This window comes from Falco peregrinus, chromosome 5 (assembly GCF_023634155.1).
Source record: "Falco peregrinus isolate bFalPer1 chromosome 5, bFalPer1.pri, whole genome shotgun sequence".
Classification (NCBI taxonomy): Eukaryota; Metazoa; Chordata; class Aves; order Falconiformes; family Falconidae; genus Falco; species Falco peregrinus.
This window is the reverse complement of record NC_073725.1, coordinates 89,070,832-89,096,543: the sequence shown is the minus strand read 5'-3', so window position 1 is coordinate 89,096,543 and position 25,712 is coordinate 89,070,832. Positions and strand designations below refer to the sequence as shown.

Here is a 25,712-nt window from a genome sequence, read left to right as displayed (position 1 = left end):
AAAAGTGCCTTGGGATTTTGGGAATGGCTTGTGATGGGCACTGGGGCACCCAGCTGTGGGTGTCCAGCTATGATGGGCCCTGTGGTGTCCAGCTGTGGTGAGCAGTTGTTATCCAGTTGTGATGGGCAGTTATCCAGTGGTGGTGGGCATTGGGGTGTCCAGCTGTGGTGAGCAGTTGTTATCCAGCTGTGGTGGGCATTGGGGTGTCCAGCTGTGATGGGCAGTTGCTATCCAGCTGTGGTGGGCACTGGGGTGTCCAGCTGTGATGAGCAGTTGTTATCCAGTTGTGGTGGGCACCAGGCTGTCCAGCTGTGGTGGGTTCTGGTCTCAATGGGTCCATCCCATCTCTGCCACCTCCTTGCCCCAGGCAATCCCTTCCCATGCAGCCAACAGCCTTCGAGCTTCCCGGTGCATTATTTATACAGTCAAAATCGATCAGAAGATGATAACAGCTTCATTAGCATCTGAACATCGCTTCGGCCTCGGTGCTTGGCACGACCTTTGGCTGCAGGAGTACAAGCTTTTTGCTGTCTGACAGTGGTGAGGACTGGCTCCCCGCATCCCCATCTCCATTGGACCCAGCTGGGGCTGTTCCAGTCACCTCCGTGGGGCTGTGTGTGGCCACACACTCTGCCCGTGCACACGCCCCCATGGGGACCCCACAGCAGGGACCCCCTCCTTGCTGTGAGGAATAAGACCACTTGTGCCAGGGCTCCTCGTGCAGCGAGTGCTTGCAGCGCCTGTTGTTTGCGTGGCGCTCGTCAGCAAGGATATAATTAAGAGCAGCTATTTTGGATGCTTCCTTTATCCGGCAGCTCACGGCAATGCTGCTGCAGGGTCCTCCCCCCTCCTCCTAAACAGGAGCTTGGCTTTGCCTTGAATATCTTTCCTGTGGATACTTGGTGTCATCCTGCTTGTGGGGTCCTGGGGGTCCCTGTTGTGTGTGCAAGGGGACACGTGAGGTCCTGCTGGCCACATGGGCTGTGGAGGGGGGAAGTGGCAGGGATGGTGGGGCCAGAGGAGAGGGAGACCACTGCAGTGGGGTGATGGAGGGGATGGGGAGGAGGATTTGAGGGGTTGCCCTGGCTCATTTGCCATTGCTGCCAAGCTGGGAGGGGGCAGTGACGGCTTTCCCCTCATTAAGTAGATGTTGATTTAGCGGAGGCTGGAGCCATCTGCTCGGAGCAGCCGCCGGCTCCCAGTGAGCTGGCGCAGCACTGCTGGGGGGAGCTGGGCGAGGATGTGCTTTGTCAGCGGGGGCTTGGCCGGGAGCCCCTGTGCCCCAGCCGGGCATCGATCACTGCTGGCGCTGTACTGGCTGCAGATGCAGGGGGCTGGTGCATGAGCACGCCAATAGGTGCTGTGTGGCCCCGCTGCTGGGAAGGGAGAGGAACTGAGCAGTCCCTCCATGTGTGGCCGTCGCCTCAGACGTGTTCAGGGACAGGGCTGGAGCAGCTGGGCATGGAGGTCTCCCTGTGGCATGTGCCAGGGTGCCCAGAGCTGTGGCTGGGCCGGGGGGTCTCCCTGTGGTGGTGCACCAGAGTGCCTGGAGCAGTGGTTGGCCGTGAGGGTCTCCCCATGGCGTGCACCAGGGTGCTTAGAGCAGTGGTTGGCCATGAAGGTCTTCCTGTGGCACGCACCAGGGTGCCTGGAAGCAGCAGTTGGGCATGGAGGGTCTCCCTGTGGCATGCACCAGGGTGCCCAAAGCAGTGCTTAGGCATGAGGGTCTCCCCGTGGCGTGCACCAGGGTTCCTGGAGCAGCGGTTGGGCACAAGGGTGTCCCCATGGCATGCACCAGGGTGCCCAGAGCAGCTGTTGGGCACAGAGGTCTCCCCAAGGTGTGCGCTGGTGTGCCCAGAGCTGTGGTTGCAGGGGGTCAGGGTGATGCACAGCCAGACCCTGGGGTCGGACAGGGCAGCTCCCTGGTACCCGCCCAGCCCTGCACGTGCAGCCGATGCGTGCGTCACCTGCCATCGCAGTGCCCGCCCGGGGCTGTCGCTGCGGTGGGGCGGCAGGCACAGGCCGGCACGTGCCAGGGGAGGCCGGTACCGGCGAGGAGCTCGCTGCATGCAGAGCGCCAGGCGGAATTCAAGCGTGCATTTAGCTACCGTGATTCTTGTCTTTAAGTAAAGGCATTTCTGGGAGTAGCGGCTGGGCTGAGCTCCCCGCGGCGGTGTTTACTCGCAGCAGACGCTGTTTGTAGTCGGTGTCTATGGCAGACGGCAGCGGCAGGAGCCGTGGGCTGGAGCCGGACCCAGTGGTGCCAGAGCTTGCTGGAGGCAGCGGCAGCGTTCCCCTGGCCTGGGGCCTGCCTGACTCTACTCAGCACCATTCAGGCCTCTCGGGATGCTCACAGGGTGCAGGGCGCCCCAAGAGCTGGGGGGGGGGGGGGGGCGGCTGTGCCACGGGGCTGCGATGCAAGGGGAACCCTGTGCTCCCACGTGGCATGACCATTACCTGAGCAGCCCATGGGGAGCAAAGAGGGGACACTGGGGTGTCACCAGTGTGGGGCTCAGGCGATCTGAGCAAGGACCCCAGTGCTGGGGTTGCCATTGTCCCTCTGTGCTGCAACATCTGCCTGATGGCTCCGGCATCCACCTCTGAACGGACAGGGCGGGACGGTGCCCGTGGGTGCTCGCGGGTGCTCGGTGATCTCTGTCACCCTGCCAGCGATCCCAGCAGGAGGATGGCCAGGGACATGCTCGGTGCCTGCTGGCAGCGTGGCTGTGCAGGAGCCCTGTTCTCCTCCCCGCCGTGCCTGTCTCCTTTTGTGGCTGGTATTTTTAATTGGCAGCGCTCTCAGCTCCTTTCCCTCTCCCTTGTTAGCGGAGCAGTTTTCCTTGTGTGTCCCAGATGTTAACAAGCTCTCCCATGTCTCGGTGCCCCCAGACAAGCTGCAGATCCTGCAGTGGGGCTGATGTGGCCCTGGGCTGTGGGTCTGGCAGCATGTTGGGGTGCCCGTCCTGCTCCCCCTGCCCAGGGAACTGGGAGCACCCAGCTGCAGCAGGGCTTGCCAAGAGCCTGGTTGGGCTCCATGCTCTGGCTGCAGCGCTGCGACCTTTTTGCCAGGCTTCCAATGCTGTGCTGTACAAGTGCGCTCCTTCGTTACAGGAGGGGCTTAATTCCTGGGTGGTGGGACCATGAGGTAAGGGTTTTGCTCGCAGCCCCTCAGGAGCTTTGGTGGTGCTGGCTGATGTGGCAACTGCTGCTTTCCCTGCCCTGCCTGTGCAAAGCTACTGTCCCTCAAGGGTCCTGGTGCTGGTGCAGACACAGGGTTGATTCTCCACTGGTACCATGCCAGCTCCCACCGTCTGGGACCTTGGGCTGGCCCTGCGGGGATGCCAGCCGCTGCACCATCATCAGTACCACCATCCACACCTCACCATGCTGCCAGGCAGCTGGCAGCACCTGGGGTGCTGCACCAAAGGAGGACATGAGACCACCTGGCTGCTCCCCAGGGGACCCCAACAGACCCATGCTGCACCCAGAGACCTTTTCCCGGCAGCACTTGAAGTCATGCTGGGGCCTGAGCTCACCGCAGCCCAGCACGGGGCACTGGTAGGCTGGCGGCCGCTGCCAGAGCTTTAATGAAAGTCAAACCGCTGCGTGGCTGGAAGTCACTGACTAAGCACTTGGCACGGGTGTTGATGGAAGTGCTAAACAGATTTTGGCAGCCACAGCCTCTCCTGCAGGTGCAGGGAGGAGAGATTCACTGCTACGGTGTGTTCGGCTGATGCTGGTTTGGCCAGTGCTGGGGGCTGCCGGCACACACCTGGGGGTCGGTGTCGCGGGGCGTAGCAGTGATGCCAACGACGTCACCGCTGCACCCCGCAACGCCGATCCCCAGGCATTGCTCCATCCCAGCCCCTCGCTGGGAGCAACCCGTGGGAAAGGCCAGGCACCGCAGACCTGCTGACATCCGTCCGTCCGTCTGCAAGGACCGGTTAGCCGGAGAGGGGCCCCTCTCGGGGCCGGAGATTGGAGCCAGTGCCGGGCATGATGCCGCTCCTGCGCCCGCCGGCTCCTTTTGTCCACTGGCCATTTGCATCCCTGGGGGGTGGCTCAGCCCCCTTCTCCTGGGATCTGCTTTTTGGCGCGGGGCAGCAGCGGAAGCGGTCCTGGGCTCCTCTCCACCGGCACTGAATGGCACCTTTGTTGGGGAGCCTGGCGGCAGCTTGGGGCTGGCGGGGACCCACTCGGCCCCGTCCGCTGCGGTCGGTCCCAGTGCCGGGGGGCTGTGCCCGCCGGCAGCGTCCAGTCCTTCCGAGCACAGGGATGCTGCAGCAGGAATGGGATGTGGGGGCTGTTCCCTGGGCCTGGCCACCCCGATGGGGATTTGTTGCTGGGGTGGTTTGTTCGTGTGTTAATTGAACTGTGGGCTGCCGGGGCAAGGGAGGCTGCGTCATCGTGTGGGGCTTGGGCTGGTGGCACTTGGTTTGCTGGAAGGAGGGTGAGTGGGGCTCCCTGCGGGTACCCCACAGTGACCCTGTCCCTCTGCATGCCCTGGGGACCCTGCAGTGCCCTGTCCCTCTGCATGCCCTGGGGATCCCATGGTGACCCTATCCCTCTGCATGCCCTGGGGACCCCACAGTGCCTGGTCCCTCTCTGCACACAGGGACCCTGTGGTGCCCCTGTTCCTCCCCACACCTTGGGGACCCCATGACGCCCCATCCCTCTGTGCACCCAGGGGACCTTGTGGTGCCCCCATTCCTCCTCACACCGTGGGGACCTCACGGCGCCCCTGTCCCTTCCCGCACTGTCATCCCACAGCCACCCTGTGGTACCACGTGCGGTGCTGGGGAGGTGGTGGATGGAGACTGATTGTTGTGGCTGTTCCGAAGTCATGCTCTGTAGCTCTTGCCCATCAGCACCAGTCCGTGTCATCGTTAGCAAATGTCCTGCAGTTCCGACTGTCAAGTGGCCGATGGAGCGCGGGAGGGAGCCGGCACTGGGTGCCAGAGCTTGGGAGTCTCTGCATGGGCAGGGAGAAACCCCTGCCACTGCCGCAGCTGCCCCTCGAACCATCCACCACGTGTGGCCCAGGCAGCATTGGCTCAGCCTGGCACCGCTCCCCGGGCTTGTGGGTCAGGGCCGGGCACAGCCGCCTTCCCTGCTGCCGGTGGCCCCCGTGCTCCATTTGCTGACACAGCCCTTTGTGCCAAATAATTGAATACCACAGTGGGATGCTGACAAGGAGATGCAGTACAGGGGGAGCGAGCAAGGCCATGGTCATGGTGCACCGGGAGCGTCCCTCTGGCCCTGCATCTCCTTTCCCTGCCTGAAGTCACCCCTTCCAGCCGGCTTCTCCCAGCGAGTGCCTGTCGCTGGCACTTGTCCCCCGCACGCTTCCTGCTGAGCTGCCGGGGAGGGGACGGCCACCCCTTCTCCCTGCCGGGCCGTGCAGCCTTAGAATTATAAGCTCAGGGCAGTGCCAGTGCCGGCTCGCTGTGGTGGCCACGGGGGCTGCTCCGTGGTTCCTCACCCCGGGGCTCTGCCATGCTGCAGCCACGCTCCCCTTCCTCCTCCTCCTCCTGCTGCGGCTCCCCGCTGGGGGCTGCAAGGAAGAGCAGGCTCACTGGAAAGCCTAACTGGCATTTTTCGGTTAAATCTTATGTAAATCTGGCTCCATCCTTCCTCGTGGTGCTAATTGGATTGCCCCGAGGTGGGTGGTTTATTTTCCCACGCAGGCAAGCCTGGGGCGGGAGTGGGGCAGTGCTGGGGGGGCTGCAGGGGCAGGGGGCACGCTGGGGCACAGGGGAGCGTGCCGAGCTCCCTGCTCTGCCAAAGCAGCCTGGCCCGGTGGCTCGGTGTGGCACTGGGGCCATGCCAGAGCCCCAGTGAGTCGAAGGAGCCAGGGAGGGAACCCCAGGCAAACCCCCCGCAGCCCAGGCAAACAGAGACCCTGGTGCCGGGAGAGTCCCTCGGACCCTGCTGCCGCCAGCGGGGACCCCTCCACCCCGAGCCCTCTGGCCTGCAGCTGCCTGCAGGCTCGGGCAGCCCTGCACAGCACCATGCTGCGCCCCAGCCCAGGCTGCAGAGCTGCAGGGAGCCGAAACCTTGGTGGGGAGGGAAACCTGGAGCTGCAGCCGCGTCACCTCTCCAGGGCACCCTGGGTCCCTGCCCCAGCGGCCTCCCACGCTGCTCTAACGTGCTGTCCCCTTCCCTCCCTCCTAGAGCTCCTCGGATCAGCAAAGAAAGTCAACGTCAACTTCCAAGACACCGACGGGTGAGTGGGAGCCCCGTGCCCGGGCATGCATGCAGCGGGGTGTGTGGGCAAGGGTGCACATGCTGTGGGGTACAGAAAAAAAGGGTGCGTGTGCCATGGGGTGCTGTGGGCAGGGTTGTGCGTGCTGGGGGATGCATGCATCACAGTGGGCAGGACTCTCGTGTCTGTGTGGGCATGCTGGGCTCTCTGGAGCGATGCAGTCCAGATGTTGGGGTCCGGATGGACGAGGGCTCTCATTCCTGTTAGCCAGTGTGGCTGAGCCTTGCCTGCACCCCTGAGCCAGTGGGCTGGCGTGTAGCAGCTGTGGGCGTCAGGGGAGGCAGGAGGTGAGGGCTGAAAGGCAGAGGGAGAGCTGTGCCCTGGGGGTGCCTGGCTGGCCCTTCCCCAGCTCTGCTGCAGGCTCGGGGCTCTGTGGGTGCTGTGCAGGGAGCAGCTCTGCGGGGCACTGGGCAGGTGAGCTGTGACCCCGCTGGGCTGCTTTGCAACTGGCATCAGGTGGGGGGTAGCAGGGGAGGGGGCTCTGCGCCTGCTAATTCACACTCATGAAGCTGCTGGTGCAGGGTGGCAGCCGGAGCGCCGTGGAGAGGGGGCAGCGGTGGTAGTGGGGAGCACTGCTTGCAGGGCTGGCCAGCAGCCGCTCCCGGCCCCCGGCTCCCCCTGCCCCGTGGTCCCCCCATGGAGTGGGGCAGCAGGATGCGGGCCAGGGTGATGCCACTTGGGTCCCCAGGGACAGCTCTGTTGTGGCTGTGGAAATGGCAGTGAGCGGTGGGGCCAGATAGGGTCAGGAATGGGAGGGCATGCCCTGGTGACACACAGCCGCAGCGGCCCTCGGTCCCTCCTCATCGTCACCCTGAGCAGGGCCCTGGCACCGGGGCGGCGGCAGTGGTCATCCCCTGGTACCTGCCGGTGCATTGGCTCTGCCAGCCTATGTGTGTGCACGTGTGTGTGTGTGTGCATGGGTGCATGCAAGCGTGTGGCTGTGCAGCTGAGTGTGCGTGTGCATGCAAGCGTGGCTGTGCGAGCCAGCGTGCATGGCGGTGGGAGCGCGCATGCCAGCCAGCGGTGGGGCGGCCGCATGGTGCTGCCTGCGTGGGGCAGAGGCTGGAGGGCGCAGTGTGGGCAGGGTGAGGGGGTGCATCACCCCACAGACCACCTCGTGCAGTGGCTGCCGGAGAGGTTGTGGAGGGCTGTGCGTGGCAGCAGGGCTGGGGTGGCAGTTGGGAGCTGCAGGCAGGGCCCCTGCTCATAATCCTGCCTGCAACTGCCTGTGGCTGCTGGCTGGCTTGGGGGTGCAAGAGCAGCCCTGCAACTGGGGAGCAGCCTCCAGCGCTGCTCCTGGAAAGGATCTACTTTGGGAGAATGCGGGTCAGAGCCAGGCTGCAGCCCATGTGTGCTCTGCTGTGCCACTGGTGTGCTGTGCCAGCTTGGCCAGCTGTGGGGCTGTGCCTCAGTTTCCCCATCTCTGCTGTGCTCGCTGATTCCTGGGCTGGTGGGCACCGTAGGTGTGCACCGTGCTGGTATCCCCGCGCTTGCCCGGGGGACGATGCCCTGCCCAGCGCGTGGCCGAGTGGGCCATGCCAGGGGGAAGGCTTCGAGGCAGCCCCGGGGAGGACTGCGATTTGCACCATCTTGAGCGGATTTGAGCAGGGCGCTGGAGCGGAAAATGTTGACATTTCCCGGGCAGACGTTGGGGATCGGCCTCCTGCGCGAGCTGTCTGCTCACATCGCTGCTCCCTGCCGGGGGATCGCACGCGGCAGCTCCGTGGGGAACGTGGTGGCTGGAGTGTGGTCCTGGGTGGGGATGCGTCCTCCTGCCTCAGCTGGGGGTCTTGGTGATGGGGGGCAGATGGGATCGCTGCCCTACTGTCTGCCTCTCGGGCACTGGGCAGCTGTGGGGGCTGGCAGGTCCCGCTGGGGTCCGCAGCCTGTTCCTGTGCTTCGGTGACACTGGGGTGTCCCTGGGGATGGGACGGGGATGCTGTGTGTGCCCAGGACCCGGAGCAGTGGGGGTGGCGGGCACCAGCGCAGCCGCGTGGAGGATGCTGCCGGCGGCAGCAGCAAGTAGGTCAGCTCCTGGCCTGCTTCCCAGCAGTGAGCCTCCTGGCTCAGCCGATGCCGGGTGCTGCGAAAGCAGAGCGGGGTGCAGGGCTGGGGGCTTTCCCCACCCTATGGCAAGACCCAGCAGCAGACAGGGGCACCGCTGCCATCTGGCAGCCTGGGCCCCCTGCCTTGCGACGGTGCCCGTGGTCATGCCGCTAGGGCCAGGCTGGAGGAAGTGGGTCAGCAGTCCCCTGGGTGGGACCCCCGCCCCATGCTTGTCTTGCCCATCACCTCCAGCTCCATCGGGTCTCAGCGTCCCCAGGGAGCATTTCATCTGCATCCGTCTCACTCCAGCATCCCCTGATCCGACCCACCAGCTGCCGCTCCCAGCTCGGCGGCATCCCCAGCCCTGTGCCCCACCACGTGGGCTGGGGGGGGTCTGTCCTGTGGCTGCAGCATCCCAGGGTAAACTAAATAAAGTGATGAGCTGGAGAGCAAACCCATATCTGCCCTGGCACATCCCACCCTCTGGCCCTTGTTGTATGTCGGGACACGGCCGGCTCATGCCTCGGCCACAGATGGTCCCTGCGGCAGCTCTTTCTCTGGATGCCCATGGAGGGATGTAGAGGTGGGGTGGCCTGGGGAGCTTAGGGACACGTGCATGTGGGAGGCAGAGTGAGTGCCCTGGGGTGCTGTGGTGGCTGCAGGCTTGAGGCCATGCTGCCAAGGCTACGGAGGGACAGGGACGACCCCTGACACCGTGGCCGGTCCCCAGGTTCTCGGCTCTGCACCATGCGGCGCTCAACGGCAACACGGAGCTTATCTCGCTGCTGCTGGAGGCGCAGGCTGCGGTGGACATCAAGGACAACAAAGGCGAGTCCCTGGGCCCTGGCTGTGGCCCCCTGCCCCGTGCCCCTCTGGTGCGTTGGCGTGCCCGAGGGGCTGACAGGTGCTGTCCTGCATGCCCGCAGGCATGAGGCCCCTGCACTACGCGGCTTGGCAAGGCAAGAAGGAGCCCATGAAAATGGTGCTGAAAGCGGGTTCCTCTGTAAATATCCCGTCGGATGAGGGCCAGATCCCCCTGCACCTGGCAGCACAGCACGGGCACTACGACGTGGTACGGTGGGGCCGGCGGTGGTGGCTGGGGGGCTGTGCTGCCCTCGCTGCCCTCGCTGAGCTGGGATCTCACTCCTCCGCAGTCAGAGATGCTCCTGCAGCACCAGTCCAACCCCTGCATCATGGACAATTCAGGGAAGACGCCCCTGGACCTGGCATGCGAGTTTGGCCGGGTCGGGGTAAGTCCTCACAGGGCCGGGACCCCCGAGAGGAAGAGCGGGAGGGGATGGGGGCATAGCGAGGTCCCTGGGGTGCTGGAGCAGCCCGGGGGCACAGGGCAGCCCCTGGGATGGCTCGTGGTGGGGACCTGCGGTGCCACCGCTGCCGGGGGTCTCTGGCTGCTGGAGGAGGGGGAAGAGTAGGGAGGGGAGGTGGGGGGCTGGGGTGGCCACAGCCCCGGCAGGCGGCTGAGCCGCCCTTGCAGCCCTGCTCCGTCTGTGTTTGCTGAGCCAGGTGGTCCAACTGCTCCTGAACAGCAACATGTGTGCTGCGCTGCTGGAGCCCAAGCCGGGGGATGCCACCGACCCCAATGGCACCAGCCCCCTGCACCTCGCCGCCAAGAACGGCCACATTGACATCATCCGGTGGGTGCCACGGGTGGGGAGGGCAGCGCCGGTGGGTGTCCGCGCCCCCTCCCCCCCCCCATTGCTGACTCCGCCGTCTGCCTGCAGGCTGCTGCTGCAGGCTGGCATCGACATCAACCGGCAAACCAAGGCGGGCACGGCGCTGCACGAGGCGGCCCTCTGCGGCAAGACAGACGTGGTGCGGCTGCTGCTGGATGTAAGGGCCCCCCAGGCACCCCCACCTAGGGAGAGGCTGCGGGAGGGGAGTGACCCTGCAGCTGAGGGTTGCAGAACAGCATGTGCAGCTCTCCCAGGGCATGGGGGGTGAGGGTCCCAGTCAGGGACACAGCAAGGCAGTGAGCTGTGCCCTCCAGCTGCTGGTCCTGGGGTGGGCCGGGGGGGTCCTGGAGGGTGGCAGGGGGCAGTCTCCTCCCAAGCCCGCTCCGTGCCGTTGCAGAGCGGGATCAACGCCCACGTCAGGAACACCTACAACCAGACCGCTCTGGACATCGTCAACCAGTTCACCACCAGCCAGGCCAGCAAGGAGATCAAGCAGATGTTGCGGGGTAGGGGGGCCAGGGGGGTGCCGGGTTGGGGGTGACAGTCCTTGCAGGGTGGGCGGCCAGTGACGCTTCCGCTCTGTCCCCACAGACGCCTCCGCCGCGCTGCAGGTCCGGGCCATCAAGGACTATTGCAACAACTACGACCTGACCAGCCTCAACGTGAAAGCCGGGGACGTCATCACCGTGAGTGCGGCTGGGGGGGGCCGGGGAAACCCCACTGGTGGCACCGGCCCCTGACCCGGCCCCTGCCCGCAGGTGCTGGAGCAGCACGCGGACGGGCGCTGGAAGGGCTGCATTCACGACAACCGGACCGGCAACGACCGTGTGGGCTACTTCCCCTCCAGCCTCGTCGAGGCCATAAGCAAACGAACAGGCAAATAATCCGCGACCCCCCCCCACCTCCCCCCACGGGGCTGCTCCCCAACACGCAGCCCCAGGGAACCCTATTTCGGTCTGGCGGTGACGGGGGTGTTGGGGGTGCAGCTGGTGAAGCCAAGCTGGGGTGATGCCCGCGTCATGCATGTGGGGTCAGTGCCTTCAAGTGTGTGGGGCTGGTGTCCCTGTTGTGCATGTGGGGTTAGTGCCCCATGACGTGCATGGGGCTGGTGTCCCCATCAGGCGTGTGGGGTCGGTGTCCCCATTTTGCATGTGGGGCTGGTGTCCCCATCAGGCGTGTGCGGTCAGTGTCCCCGTTGTGCATGTGGGGCTGGTGTCCCCATCAGGCGTGTGGGGTCAGTGTCCCCGTTGTGCATGTGGGGCTGGTGTCCCCATCAGGCGTGTGGGGTCGGTGCCCACCTGGTGCAGGTGGTGCTGGTGTCGGCAGCCCAAGGGTGCTTGCGGGGCAGCCCCAAGGCCAGGCTGGCTTTGGGCTGGTGGGGGCATTGGTGGTGATGGCAGGAGGTTGGTGCATGGGGAGAGCCGGAGGCGTCACTGTGGTCCCGAGGAGATGGTGCAGTGGTGCAAACACGGGACCTGGTGCTTGGGGTCTGAGCAGCAGGGCTGGGCATCGGTGCCAGGGACCCGGCGCTGCCCCACAGGGATCCTCTCCCTGGTCAGGGATCAGATCCTGCTCCCCTGCCCTGCGGCTGCCTGTCCCTGTCCCCATCCCCATCCCTGTAGGCTCCTGCTGGTGTGCGTGGTCCCCTGGGATGGCCCGTGCTGTGCCCGCTGCCAGGAGCAGCACAATGGGGCTGATGCTTCTGCGGGCAGCATTGAAGGGCCCCACACTGACCATCTCGCTCCCCTCCCAGCCCCACACAATCTCGGGGGCAGCCACATCAGTGGGGCATGGGCAGGGAACAGCAGCATTTGATGAAGATCCCAAGGGAGCAGCGGCAGGAGTGCCTGCCAGCTGCCGGGCACTGCCACACAGGCTGCGGAGCTGCTGGACAGGCAGGGGTAGAGGCTCCCTCCGGCCATGGGTCCTGTGCTGGTACCGCGGGATGAGCTCCGTGGCTCCTGGGATGCAGCTGGCTCCGCAGCAGTGCTGGGGGGGTCGTAGCCACCCCACCACCTGCAGCCCTGGGTCTGTGCAGCGGGCCAGCAGCGTGGGGCACAGGCGGTGGCTGCACCAGGGCTTGGATGGCCAGGCATGGGGTGCTGGCACTGCAGACCCCAGCCCAGCTGTGCCTGCAGCCCCTCTGCTCCGGGGATGCCGTCACGAGGAGCAGGACCCCCAGCAGCCCGGCTGTGGGAGCCCCGCAGCTGCAGGAGCCCCATAAGCTGCCACTGGCTCGGGCATGGGGCTGCTCTGGTGCCCGTGCCCCGCTGGGGAGCCATGGGTGTCTGCGGGATGTGCCCGTGGGCTGTGCCCTGCCGCCAGGCTGGGCCATGCACTGAGCTCCTGCTGCTGCTCCTCAGCTCGGCTGCGCAGTGGTTGGGTCTCAGTTCTGGCTTCTCCACGTTCCTTTGGTTGCTTTTTTCATTTGCTGCTTTTTTTTTTCCTTTTTTTTTCCCCTTCTTTTTTTTTTTTGGCGGTGCTAAGCGTGTCTCTATTATTTTGATTCTTTTCATTTTGTCTCTTGTTATGTTTTATTATCAGGTTCATGGGAGACTGTAACAATCCCCCAACAGTACCAAAAGATCCCGCTCCCGGCTTACGGGGCTGCTGTGCTAAACGGTGACGCCTCGTCCCATCCGTTCCATTCCCTGCCTCCACCTCCACCTCCACCACCACATTCCCATCAGACTCTTTTCAGTTCCTTTGGCTATCACAGGCTCTCCCCTAGCAGTGCCGACGAGCCGCGTTACGGACAAGGTAGTTCACCGCTCGCTTCGTGCTCTCGATGGATTTCTTTCTTTTCCTTTGAAGTGTCTATCGAGTCTTTTCTTTCTGCTCGGCCTCTCTCCCTCTTGCTGTGGTGTGTTTGCACGCGGGTGCGTGCAGGCGTGTGCAAGTGCGTGCACGTGGGTGCGTGTGCGTGTGGACATGTGTGTGTGCATGCAGGTGTGTGCATGTGTGTGTGCATGCAGGCAGGCGTGTGCGTGTGGGTGCGTGCACACATGCATGCCATCGGCCCCCTCCCCTGCACGCCCTCTCCAGCGCTGTGCAGCATCCGCAGCCCACGGCTCCGCTGCCACAACATCCCACCCCTCATCACCCTGGTGTCCCTGCCTGTGGGGCAGGGCTGGGGGCAGCGCTGTGCCCGGCTGTCCAAGCTCTGTCCGCAGCCCCTGCTCTCCTGCCCACCCTCTCTGGGTGCATGGGGACCCCCAAAAGCACTCCCCAGGCTCGGTGCCAGGGGCAGGGCAGGGTGGTGAGGTGCCCAGCCAGGAGCCACAGGTTCAGGGACCCTCTGCCCGCTGCAGCCCCCGCAGCCAGGTGTGCAGCACGCAGCGAGCCACTCTGGCCGGGCTGGGGCTGCGGCACCGGGCGTGCTTTCCTGGGGGATGCTCTCGGGGCTGGCTTAGCGCAGGCAGTGCCCAGCTAAACCCTGGGGCCTGTCCCCACGGCATGGGCAGGTGATGGATGCTGTAGGGCTCTGTGTTGGGAGCGCCCGGAGAGCAGCTATTTGGTGGGAGGATTGCAGGGGTGCACCCTGTGCCATGCCCACCGGGGCTGCCACCGGCTGCCTGGGGGCTGGGGGGGGGTTATTGCATGTCCCGGTGGTGGTGGCGTGGCAGGTTGTGATGGGAGAGCACCAGGCTGGCCATGCTGGTGATGGGGACAGGGGAGCAAAACTTTTCTCCGAGGTTTTCCCTCCCTGCTGGGTCGCACGGAACCTTTCGCCTGCACAGGCAGCGCGGGCTCCTCTCGGTGTGGCCGCGGCACGTGCAGCTCAGGGACATCCCAGCCGGATTGCGGCGTGGCAGTTCGTTCCCCCTCGCGCTCCTTTGGTGACTTTATCACCTTGTATCATCCACTGCCCCCTGCTACAGCCCGGCTGCTAACGGGGTGAGCGGCTTGATGAGTGAGGTCGGCCCTGGCAGTGGCAGGGTGGCAGTGCCCTGTGCCTGGTGGACAGCACTGGGGCCAGGCTGAGCCGGGCTCCCCGGTGGCTGGCAGCAGGACTGCGGCAGGGCCGGGCCATTGTCCATCTCATCTGATGCCATTTTAAACCCCGGGCTCAGTGCTGGGTGCCCCCGGCCAGCCCCGGTGCGAGCAGGACCCGGCAAACGTGGGCAGCACGGTGGAGCTGCTGGAGCAGCAGTGCTTTGGGGGTGACCCTCGAGCCGTGCCCGCTGGCAGCGCCGCATCCTCTCACCCACTGCGGTGTCACCCATGTGTTGCCGGCTGCCATGGGGCACCCTGGGGAGCACAGGGGGGACAGCACCCGGTGCCAGGCCCTGCGCAGCCCCCACATCCTACCCCAGATGGGTGCAGGCAGCCGCAGGGGCATGGGCAGTGCCATCTTGGCCAGGGGACAGTGCAATGGGGACTCTGGTCTTCCCTGCTTGAGTTTTCCTGGTTCCCTTTGCTCCTCTGCACTGGATCATGTCCCCATCCTGCTCTGCACAGGGGTGACGCTGTCCTTGTCCCCTGCCTAGGCTGAGCTGGGGCACTGGGAATCCCTCCACAGATTCCCAGCCGGTGGCAGTGAGGGGATGCCCTGCAAGACGAGGTCCCAGGGCTGGTCACTGTCACCCTGTGCCAGCAGTCTGGGGGGACAGGCCCCCAGGACAGCAGTGACATCTCTGGGCATGGCCGAGGACCCCCCACCTTTGCTGCGGGGTTTCCCCTGCGTGCAGCAGTGAAGGGCCCTGGGGCCACAGGTTGCCTCACCCCGTGCACACCGCCGGAGCCCGAGCCATGCATGCCTGACAGCTGCTCTCTCTGCTCTGCCATCAAGGGTCCCGCGGGGCCGACATGAGCCCATCCCACCTCTCACCATCGCAGGGCGGATCGGCTGCGCCAGCTCCCGCGGAGGAAATCTGGGTGCTGCGGAAACCCTTTGCAGGTGGGTGCGCGCTGCTGGGACCCTCCTGTCCCTGGGGGGAGCAGGTCCCAGGATGTGGTGGTGGCTCTGGCAGGGCATGGCTTCGCTGCAGCGTTCCCCGGCCGGGCCGTGGGGCTCGGTGCCCTGACAGCATCTCCTCTCTCTGCGCAGGTGGTGACCGCAGCAGCCTGGGCAGCACAGGCAGCGTGGCCTCTGCCCGCAGCTCGGGGAGCGGGCAGAGCGCGGGCAGTGGGGCGCACGCCCTGCACGCTGGCTCCGAAGGTGTCAAGGTAAGGCAAGCCCCGAGGTGGCTGTGCCAGCCTGCAGTGGCTCTTGGCTCCAGTCCTGGCACTGGCCCTTGCCCCAGGGCAGGTGTTTACTGCCTTGGCAGCTGCCCCTGCTCCCCGCTGGGATTGATGCTCAGCTGGGTGCTGTGAGGTCCTGCCAGCACCCAGTGTGCCACCAGCCACTACTGTCACCAACGGCAGCCACCATCGTGTCCTTTGCTGGCTGGACCCCGGTGTCACGTCCCACTGGGCTGCAGGGGCTGCCCGCACGTGCTGTGCCTCTGCTGCTGCCGGCAGGTGCCTCCGCACCGCACGGTGCCCCCCGTGCTGGCTGCCAGCAGCATGCTGTCCACTGCAGCTCCACGCTGCACAGAGCCCCTGCCTGCCGCTGCCAGCACACAGCCCCCTGCACGCCCCTGCAGCATTGTGTGCTGGTGCCGGCATGTTGCCCGTTGCACCCTGTGCGCTGGGCACTGCCCATGGCAGCACCCGGTGCCGGGGCTGAGACACCCGTGAGCCCCCCTCCCCTGGCATCCTGCCCGCGTTGTGCTGGAGCAGGCTGGGCACGGCATGCGCCCACCCCTGAGCCAGCAGCGTGCTGAGGGCCGTGGGGGGCTCCGCTTTGCGGGCAGGGAGGGCCTCCCAGCCAACGCCGGCAACCTGTGCCAGGCACGCGTGGGGCTGCATTCGGGGTGCCGCCGGCTCCTGCTGCCTGCCAGGTGCCATCTGTGCAGCTCCCCGAGCCGGCTGCATCCCTCCCTGCCCACCCCGCGCCCAGGCTGGCGGCGGGGTGGCCGCCGCAGCACCCGAAGCACCCGCAGCACCCGTGGCATGCGCCCACCGGCCCCCGCCGCCTGCCTCACTCCTGGCTGCTCCGTCTCCCCCCTTCCCGGGGTGTTTTTCAGCTGCTGGCAACGGTCCTTTCCCAGAAGGCTTCTGCGCAAGAGTCTGCCGTGGGCGATGGGCCGGCCAAGGCGCAGGACATCCCTGCAGGTGCGTGCTGCTGGCCGCCCGGCTGCCGGAGCAGGAGGAGCCCTGGCCCTGCCGCGGGCGTGCCGTGGATCCAGGGATTTGTCTTTTTTTTTTATTGCCACGGCACCCGTCGCCAGAAGAAAAACGTGTGGGTAAAAAATGACTCTGTCGCCTTTCGGCTGCTGCCAGGCCTTCTCCTGCCTCGGTTAGTGAGGGCCCCGCGGGGGGCGGGGGGCGGCGTGGGCGAGCAGGGGACGGCAGTGCTCCTCCCCGGCCCCTTCCCTTCCCTGGCCCCCCGCCAGCCCCGCCGGAGCCTGAGCTGGGGTCCCCCCCTCCGCCACCGCCATCCAGGGGGCTGCGGGCGGGGGCTGCCCTGGCAGCGGGGAGCATGGCCATGCCGCGGGGGTGCCCATGCCGTGGGGGAGGCACAGGCTGGTGTCGGCGGGGGGCGGGGGGGGGTTGCAGACGGGAGATGCACGTGCGAGGAGGATGCACACGTGGGGGATGAGTGTTGGGGGATGCCCGGGCTGTGGAGATGCACACGCAGAGGGGATAGAAACCCAGGCAAGGGGGGATATGCACATAGGGCGGGGGGGATGCACACATAGAGGGGGAATGCAGACGTTGCCGGGGGGGAGGGGAGGGGGAAGCACATGTTGGAGAGATGCACATGCAAGTGGGATGCAGACATGAGGGAGATGCACATGGCAGAGGGATGCACATGTGAGGAGGGTGCCCACGCAAGTGGAATGCAGATGCCAGAAGGATGCACATGCAAGGAGGATGCACAACACACACACATGCACGCGGCGGGGGATGCACACACACGCATCGGATGCACACATGCATGGAGGATGCAGTTGCAGCGAGGGGAGGGGGCTACTCTTGCTGGCCCTGATCAGAAATGGGAGGCAGAAATTTCTGGGCAGCCTACATCACCCCCAGGGCTGCCAAAGGCACCAGCTGGAGGTGCCTGTGTGGGGGTCCTGGGGGATGAGGCAGCTCATGCCAGCCTGCCCTCCCCAGGCTGGCCCCTCGCTGTGGGGCACAGTGGTGGGGTGAGCCTTGTCCCGGGTTGGTGGCATGGCCAGAGGAGTAGGGACAGAGGGCTTTGGGCAGTGGGACCCTCTGGCCGCTGCCTGGGGGAGGTGGGCAGCCAGGGAAACCCGCTCTGGAGGAGGGGGCCGGCTGGGTCCCTCTGCTTGGGGCTGCGCTGGGTGCACTGCACACGCCGGCCGGGCTGGGGGCTCGCCTGGCTCTGGGTGGGTGGGCAGGGGCAGGAGCACAGGCTGCCCCAGCGGTGCTGTGACACTCGGGAGCTGTGCACAGCGTGGTGCTGGTGGCCGGGCGCCCTGCAGAGCCCGGTGCAGGTGCAGTCCTCACCAGGATTCGGTGGTAGGGGCTGCACCCCAGGGGGGCATGATGCCCTGCACTACCCCTGCCCGTTCCAGGGGAGCAGACCCTGTGTCCAGGGCACCCCGGGGTGCTCGGGGCTGCTGTGCCAGGGTGGGTGTTGCTCCCCCGTGCCCGCCCTGGCCCTGCCAACCTGGGGGCCGTGGCCGTGGCATCCCACCCGTGGCGAGGGCTCGGCTCCCCACCTCGCTTGTCGAGCCCGGGGGTGCGCAGCCCCGGCCCTGCTGACTGCTGCCTCTCCGGCAGGTTCGTCGAGGTCGCAGAGCGTGGCCAGCTCCCCGTACGCCCCCCAGCCCCCGGCCGAGCCCCAGCTGAAGAAAATGGAGCCGCCATCAGAGGGGAAGGTGAGTGGGAAGCACTGGGGTGGCGTGGGGAGCCCCACGGTGGAGCACAGTGCTGGGGGAGGGACCATAGGCATGGCCACATCGTGGGACCCCCTCACCCCCAGCTGCAGGTGCTTTGGCAGCCCAGTGATGCGACCATCGAGGCTGGCATGGCTCTGGGTGCGGTGCCTGTGGGGTGCTGTGCTGTGCCATGAGCCAGCACTGTGAGTCATCCCTGCGGCTGCTGCCCCCCCCCAGCGGCACGGCACCAGCCCCCTGCACACCCCCAGGGCACAGGCGCGTGCCAGGGTGCCACAGGGCCATGCAGCCCCTCTGCAGTGCTGGCTCCCCGCTGGGGTCTCCTGCAGGCACCCGGATGGGTGTGGGGACAGCCTGAGGGAAACAGGCAGGGGTGGCAGCCTTGGGGACAGGGACCTGCCATGCTGTCCCCCTCGCCCAGAGCTCAGAGGCCGTGTACCAGTGGCTCTGTAAGTTCCAGCTGCAGCTCTACGCGCCCAACTTCATCAATGCTGGCTACGACATCACCACCATTAGCCGGATGACGCCAGAGGTGAGGCCGTGGGGCTGCTGGGGCTGGCCGGTGCTGCAGGGAGGGAGGCACGGCCAGTATGGAGCAGCACTGACCCGCCTCTCTGCCCCAGGACCTCACGGCCATCGGTGTCACCAAGCCGGGGCACAGGAAGAAAATCGCCTCTGAGATCAACAACCTCAATATCCCCGAGTGGCTGCCGGAGTACAAGCCGGTAGGGGCTGCACGGGGCCAGGGATGGTGAAGCCACGTCCCAGGTGGCAACTAGTCCCCTCCACCGTGTCCCCTCCAGGGAGGGGGTTGCACAGGGGGATGAGGCTGGGAGTCAGTTCACCACCACCAGACGATGCCTGCGTCCCATGGTCCCGGAGCTGTGCATGTCTCCTCCCAGCAACTCGGGGATGGCATGGCTGGTGCTAGCTGTCACCGCATGGACATGACACTGTGTCCCCTGCCCCATCAGCTGGACACAGCAAGGGGCTTCCCACGGGACCGGGGCTGGGCATGGCCCTGGGAGCACAGGGACAAGGGGAGTCCCTTGGGGCTGTCCCCCGGTGAGGTGGGATCACCCGCGTATCAGGAGTGCTGCCATACTGGGGGGTGCCAGGGCCAGACTCTGCTGCCAGCTGGCGCTGAGCTGTGCCCTGTGCCCCCTCCCCGCCCCCCCCCCCCCCCCCCCCCAGGCCAACCTGGCGCTGTGGCTCTCCATGATCGGCCTGTCCCAGTACTACAAGGTGCTGGTGGAGAATGGCTATGAGAACATCGACTTCATCACCGACATCACCTGGGAGGACTTGCAAGAGATCGGCATCACCAAGCTGGGTAAGGTTCCGTGCCATGGCGCTGGCTGTGGTGGCCTTGGCCCATGGCAGCAGTGCTGATGCCCCGTGCCACCCCTAGGCCACCAGAAGAAGCTGATGCTGGCAGTGAAGAAGCTGGCGGAGCTGCAGCGTGCTGAGCTGGGCAAGTACGAGCCAGGCACGCTGAAGAGGAAGGCAGCAGCCGCGGCATGCCCGGAGGTGCTGGCCATAGAGTCCCCCCCGCCGGAGCCACCCGAGTGCCAGTCGCCCAAGATGACCACCTTCCAGGACAGCGAGCTCAGCAGCGAGCTGCAGGTGGCCATGACCGGTGAAGCCCCTGAGGAGCCCCCTGAGAAGGCCGTGAACACCGCAGCCCCCAGCTACCGCTCGCCCCCGGGGCTGGGTGGACGCACCAGGCTGATGAGCAGCTCGCAGGAGCTGCTGGGGGATGGCCCGCGCACCCCCCCTGCCTCTGCCATCTCCAAGAGCCAAGAGTACCTGGCGGAGGGGGCCGGTGAGGGTCCCCCTGCACCACCCAAGGAGGGGCGCCCGCCCCGGCACGGCCACCCCGTCAAGCGTGCCAGCGTGCCGCCGGTGCCTGGCAAGCCCCGACAGCCCTTCTCGCCCTCGGCCGGGCAGCTGACGCCACCGCAGACCCCCGGCAAGCCACGACCCCCCTCCCCGCAGGGCCTGCCAGCACCCCACGCTACCGCCAAGGTGAAGCCCACCCCGCAGCTGCTGCCGCCGGGTGAGCGCCCCGCGTCGCCCCGCTCCCTGCCCCAGTCGCCCACCCACCGCGGCTTTGCCTACGTCCTGCCACAGCCCACTGAGGCCGAGGCGGGGCCCCCAGGGGTGCCCGTCCTGCCCGTCTCGGTGCCGGTGCTGTGCCTGCCGCCGGCAGGTGAGGGTGAGGAGGAGCCAGGGAGGCCGAAGAAGCGGGCGCACAGCCTGAACCGTTATGCCGCCTCGGACAGTGAGCCGGAGAGGGATGAGCTGCTGGTGCCGGACGCGGGGCCATATGCCACTGTCCAGCGCCGTGTCGGGCGCAGCCACTCGGTGCGGGCACCCGCCGGCGGCGACAAGAATGTCAACCGGAGCCAGTCCTTCGCCGTCCGCCCCAAGAAGAAGGGGCCCCCCCCGCCACCCCCCAAGCGCTCCAGCTCTGCCATCTCCAGCGCCGGCATGGCCGAGGACTTCCCCAAGGAGGGTGAGGGTGAGGTGGGCGCCGGGCCCCCCACCGCTGAGGGGGAGAGTCACCGGGAGCAGCGGCGGGCCAGCGACCTGGGCGGCAGCGTGGACACGGGCAGCGCCGGCAGCGTGCGCAGCATTGCAGCCATGCTGGAGATGTCCTCCATTGGTGGTGGGGCCCGGGCGCTGGCACTGCAGAAGCCACCCGGGGCCGGGGCACCAGGGCCCGCCAAGGCACCTGAGGGCTACTACCTGCAGCCGGGGGCCCCCCTGGGCAGTCCTGAGCGTGCCCGCGTGGCCACTGTCCTAGCCACTGTCAAGCACAAGGAGGCTATTGGACTGGACGGGGAGGTGGTGAATCGGCGCCGGACCATCAGCGGCCCTGTCACCGGGCTGGTGGCAGCTGCCCGCCGCGAGCGTGCTGACAGCATGCGGGCAGAGGCGGACGCCGATGGCCCCGGGGAGCGGTTGCGGGTTGAGCGCGGCGGCTCCCCAGATGGCATTCCCTTCGCCGAGGAGGGCAACCTCACCATCAAGCAACGGCCGCGGCCCCTGGGTCCAGCTCGGGGAGAGGCGGGTGAGGGGCTCTCCCCAGCCCACCGCCACGGGGAGCTGGCCAAGGTGGAGGCCAGCGCCACGCTCAAGCGGCGGATTCGGGCCAGGCAGAGCCAGCAGGACGGTGTCCGCTTTGTCCTCACCGAGTCCGACACCGTCAAGCGCCGGCCTAAGGCCAAGGACAAGGAGCCGACGCTGGAGCCGGCCTCACTCGCTGTCTACCAGAATGGCACCGGCACCGTCAAGCGGCGGCCGGCCTCCGAGATGAGTGGGGCTGAGCCACCCCCCACGCCGCTGCCCACCGCCCGCCCCGATGGCCCCGAGTACGCCCCGCCACCTGCTGAGCCCAAGAAGCCCTTCAAGCCGCCGGTGTCCCCCAAGCCCATGCTGATGCAGCCGCCCCAGAAGGTGCCTGGGCCACCGGTGCCCATCCCCAAAAAAGTGCCCATCCCGAGCCCCGGCAGCCCAGGTAGGTGCCCTGCCATCCCCCCTGGCTGGGACGGGAGACCCCCGGGGTGGACACTGGGGATTCCACAGCCCTGTCACCCTTCTGCCCCTCTCCCTTCTCTCTGCAGAGGTGAAGCGGGTCCATGGCACGCCGCCCCCCGTGTCCCCCAAGCCTGCACCACCCCCCACGGCACCCAAGCCCCCCAAGCCCCACGCTGCCATCCAGTCGGTGAGCGCCAGCTCCACACCGGCCCCGTCCCCTGCCCGGCAGCTGGGTGCCACCGCCGCCAAGCCGTCCAGCACGCCGCCCTCGCTCTGCTCCAGCCCCGCCAAGCCCCTCTCGCCCAGTGCGCAGCCCCAGCAGGTGCCAGTGAAGCCGCCTCGTTCCGCCATCGCTGGGCCCTCCGTCGACAGCGCCGGCCCTGAGCTGGTGCAACAGAAGCTGGAGGAGACGAGTGCATCCCTGGCCGCGGCGCTGCAGGCGGTGGAAGAGAAGATCAAGCAGGAGGACAGTCAGGCAGCAGAGTAAGGAGGCGCAGGGCGGTGGCGGGGGGTGCTGTGGGGAGGGCACAGGGTTATGCTGTGCCACTGGTCTGCATGGGGATGGCGGGGGTCAGGGGCGCATGGGCATCGTGGGCAGGGGATCAGGCTGTGCCACCACGGTGGGAATGGGGCTGTGCTGGGAGCATGCTGTGCTAGAGCATCACAGGGCCCTGGCTGGAGCTGTGTTGGAGGGTTGACGCTGGGGGACACCGTGTCAGAGCAGCATGGGTAGGGGGACCTGGGTGTGCGTGTGTGCTGGGGGCTGCCCTGGAGAGGGGACACTGAGCTGGAGCATCCTGCGGCTGGGCTGGCCCCAGCCATGCAGTGGCCCTGGGGAGGGGACGCTGGGGCCACGGCGCTGAGCAGAGCTGGACGTGCGGGCTGTGGGGCAGGGGGGCCGTGCAGTGCCACTGTCCCGTGCGTGGCACTGACTCATCCCCGCCACTCGCCCAGCTCGGCCGTGGAGTCAAAGAGCACCGTGAGCATTTTGGACGACATCGGCAGCATGTTCGACGACCTGGCGGACCAGCTGGATGCCATGCTGGAGTGAGGGGCGCCAGGGCCCCGCGAACCTCAGGGCTTACGTGGGCACAAGGGCACAACGATCCACGACCCCCCGGCCCCACCGCCCTCCCCCCGTCCCCCTTGTACAGCCGCCCCCTCCTGGACATCCCGTCCCTCGGGGTTTGCACAAAGAAGAAGATACCTCAGGATTGTGCTCACGGACTCGGCGCCGGCTCTGGCAGGACTCCCTTTTGCAGAAGCAAAAAAAAAAACAAAAACAAAAAAACCAACAGAAGAAACAAAGCAACACACCCCGGACCGAAACACCTCCCTGCCGGGGCTCCGGGGGGGTTTCTCGCCCTACCTGCCCGGTGGCCGTTGCTGTGCCCATGCCCTGCCGGCCCCGGTGCCGCGCGTTGCCGCGGCCCGAATGTAGCACAAGCCCTGCCCGGTGCGGTGGCCCCGGCGGTGCTGGCTGGTGGCCGTGCTGGTGGCGGGTCCGGGTGGGCAAATGCACTTGGGTTTCTTTTCTCCTCTTTTTTTTAAATTTTTCCTTTTTAATGGTTCTTTCTTTTTCCGTTGTTGTTGGCTGGGGGTGGGCAGGGCGCAGGATCGCAGCAGGCTGGGGGCTGCCCCAGGGAGGGATGCTGCTGCCCGAGGGGCACGGGGGCCCAGCCGTGGGGCTCCCCTTCGCCAGGGCTTCGCCTCGGCCACGGGGTTTGGGTGACGGTGGTGGCAAAGCGGGGAGCGAACGCCCCGTCTTGGGGCCCTCGGCGGCGCGGGCGGGGGGCAGCGGGACGTGCCCCTGCCCGGCCCCTCCCTGCCAGGGGAGAGGACGGTGATAAGCTATAAAGAAGTATTAATTTATTGGAGGGGAAGAAAAAAAAAAAAAGATATAAACCAATTTCCCCCACCCCAAAAAAAATAAAAAGAATAAACTTTAACAAATATATATTTAAAAGATTTAAAAATATTAGCAATTATATATAAAGCAGTTTAAAAGAAATCAAGAGAAAACTGGATTTTAGCTTGAGAAAAACTATTAGATTATACTAAGCTGTGTGTCTTGTGGCAAACTCATTCTAAGAGTAGCACAATATTTACCTTTTCTCTGGGTGGAAGGTACGTGCAAGCAGTTCTGTTCGGGTCTTTCCGTTGGGATTCAGTGTCGCGTCTTTATTTTTACACCGTTAAGAACTCAAAGGATGTGCCTTGTTTTATGGAGGTTTTTGTTAATTCTTATACTGGAGGTGTTTCATTTCTGTTGGAGTGTCTTCAGGTTCTGGTTTAATTTTTTTCTTTTTAAGCATTTGTTTGGTGTGCGTGTGTGTGGGGGTGTGTGTGTGTGCACGCGGGGGTGCGTGTGCTCGCGTGCGTTCTGCGGGACGCACCGCTGTATATTCATGTATAAACTGGAGTTGGAGTCTGGTTCAGTCGCTTGAGTCCTGATGAATGCATTTTTTGCTTGTGGTTTCAAAACGAAGTGTTGCTGTTCCTTTCTTTTCTTGAGACGTACAGAGTGGTCTCTCCCTTCGCCTTCCTCCTTCCCTCTCCCCCCCTTCTCTCTCCCCCGCCGCCCCGTCTCTCCCGTTGTGGTCGCTGATCCAGATGTGTTTGGCACAACTTTGAAATTTCTTTTAAAAAAAAAAAACAACAAAAAGACTTTAAAAATAACAAAAAAAAAAATCACCCGCCTGAAAATATCTGTTGAAAAGAAAAAAAATATGTATCTAAAAAAAAAAATCCATAAAGTTCTACATGATGGATATATACATATATATATTTTTTATGATTAAGTTATGGACTCTGTATCGTATCCCATCTGTCAAGCTATGCATCTTGGTGCTTCTCCCTGCTCTTCTGTGCTTAGATTTCACCTCTACTCGTCTTATTCTTCCTATTCTGAATAGTAGATGGCTCGTGATGCTGTGAAGAAGTTTGCTCCTATACGAAGTCTGGCAACAAATATTTAAAGAAAAATAAAAAAATAAAACCCCTGCCACGCTGCCACCACTGTCTGTGTCCAGAAAACATCAGCTGGTATGTGCAACGACTCCCGCTGCGCGGCTGGGGCTGGCGGGCGGCCGGGGCGGGTCCCGGGCCGTGCTGGCACCGTGGGCACGGGCTCTTCGGTGTGGTCGTGTCTTGCTGCGTGGTCTGAGGCCGCCCTTGGGGTGCCCCTGCCTGGGCCAGGCTGGGTGCCGGTGCTGCAGGGTGTGTGGCAGCCTGGCTGGCTGGGAACTGCTCTCTCCCCAGAGGTGCCCAGTCCCTGTGCCCCATTTTTCACAGCAGTCCCAAGCACAGGCTGGATGCAGGAGCTGCCGCAGGACCCGTGCTGGCCGCTGGCTCCCCCAGGAGCCTGCAATAACTCACGCTGGCCAGGAACAACTCTTTCCACTTTTATTGTCAATGAAGAAATAATCAAATCTATATTACAATCTTAAAAACAGTAGAAAATGTGAGTAAAAATGCAACGGAGGGTTTTTCTCTTTAATGTGGAGACCATTATTACAGGGTGGTGAACAATGGGCTTGTGTTATTTGAGAACTAGCTGTGGCATAAAAATCGTACCTGGCTACTCAAGAAAACACCTCTTCCCAGACAGATCAGCCTGACATCTTGGCAGTAAAATTAAATACTAGAGACAGAAAAGGTTCGGGGTCCCAACCCAGGGCAAGGCCTAATGCTCAGTTCTACCATTTACAAGGGGACCAGCCTCCCAGCGTCACCTCCCCGGTCCGGCTGGCTCACAGGCTGAACTGTTCAGTCCCATCACTGGCCAAGGCTGCACTGCGTCTGCACCGGTGCCCCATGGGGCTGCCCAGCTCCGCCCAGCCCTGGCCCCACAGGATGCTCCCCAGCTCGGGGGACGCAGGCAGAGGAGGGCACTTGGCTGTGCAGAAGGTGCTGGCACCAGAACGGCTTCCTCTGCATTTCCAAACACGTATGGCGGATCTGAGGGAACATTTGGAGCATCCGTGGGCCAGAGCCATCCTGAGAGCTGCCAGCCGTGGTCCTTGCGGGTGGGGGAACCGGCCGATGGGCAGCAGCAGGCAGTGGTCGGTGCGGAGAGGAGCTGCAGCAGTTACTTCATAGTGGTGTTAGTCACCCAGCAGGCCGACGGAGGGGAGAAGTTTTTGGTCTTTCAGTGTGCAGGACTAGTGTGGCACTCTCGCTAGCACGTCCAGACCTGCGGAGAAGAGACAACAGGAACCCATGGCAGTGACTTCTGAGCAGCTCTGTGGG

The 25,712-nt window shown here is 65.0% G+C and overlaps 2 protein-coding genes across 6 annotated transcripts in view; one reads left to right on the top strand and one right to left on the bottom strand.

The window, feature by feature from the left end:
• Nucleotides 1-24,463, top strand: part of CASKIN1 (CASK interacting protein 1) — a 33,971-nt gene extending 9,508 nt beyond the window's left edge. Inside the window, exons 2-21 of the mRNA XM_055806738.1 lie at nucleotides 6,175-6,226; nucleotides 9,042-9,139; nucleotides 9,238-9,383; nucleotides 9,466-9,561; nucleotides 9,836-9,966; nucleotides 10,054-10,162; nucleotides 10,403-10,511; nucleotides 10,597-10,691; nucleotides 10,764-10,881; nucleotides 12,550-12,765; nucleotides 14,798-14,905; nucleotides 15,056-15,174; nucleotides 16,077-16,164; nucleotides 17,803-17,900; nucleotides 18,340-18,450; nucleotides 18,542-18,643; nucleotides 19,113-19,251; nucleotides 19,330-21,441; nucleotides 21,548-21,944; nucleotides 22,416-24,463. Of these exons, the coding sequence (XP_055662713.1) occupies nucleotides 6,175-6,226; nucleotides 9,042-9,139; nucleotides 9,238-9,383; nucleotides 9,466-9,561; nucleotides 9,836-9,966; nucleotides 10,054-10,162; nucleotides 10,403-10,511; nucleotides 10,597-10,691; nucleotides 10,764-10,881; nucleotides 12,550-12,765; nucleotides 14,798-14,905; nucleotides 15,056-15,174; nucleotides 16,077-16,164; nucleotides 17,803-17,900; nucleotides 18,340-18,450; nucleotides 18,542-18,643; nucleotides 19,113-19,251; nucleotides 19,330-21,441; nucleotides 21,548-21,944; nucleotides 22,416-22,512 (4,541 nt within the window). The 3' untranslated portion in view covers nucleotides 22,513-24,463. The remainder of the gene's footprint in view (nucleotides 1-6,174; nucleotides 6,227-9,041; nucleotides 9,140-9,237; nucleotides 9,384-9,465; nucleotides 9,562-9,835; nucleotides 9,967-10,053; nucleotides 10,163-10,402; nucleotides 10,512-10,596; nucleotides 10,692-10,763; nucleotides 10,882-12,549; nucleotides 12,766-14,797; nucleotides 14,906-15,055; nucleotides 15,175-16,076; nucleotides 16,165-17,802; nucleotides 17,901-18,339; nucleotides 18,451-18,541; nucleotides 18,644-19,112; nucleotides 19,252-19,329; nucleotides 21,442-21,547; nucleotides 21,945-22,415) is intronic.
• Nucleotides 24,464-24,852: 389 nt separating this feature from the next.
• Nucleotides 24,853-25,712, bottom strand: part of TRAF7 (TNF receptor associated factor 7) — a 36,023-nt gene continuing 35,163 nt past the window's right edge. For all 5 annotated transcript variants that reach the window (XM_055805611.1, XM_013295661.3, XM_055805613.1 and 2 more), the window contains one exon: nucleotides 24,853-25,656. In XM_055805611.1, the coding sequence (XP_055661586.1) occupies nucleotides 25,642-25,656 (15 nt within the window). In that variant the 3' untranslated portion in view covers nucleotides 24,853-25,641. The remainder of the gene's footprint in view (nucleotides 25,657-25,712) is intronic.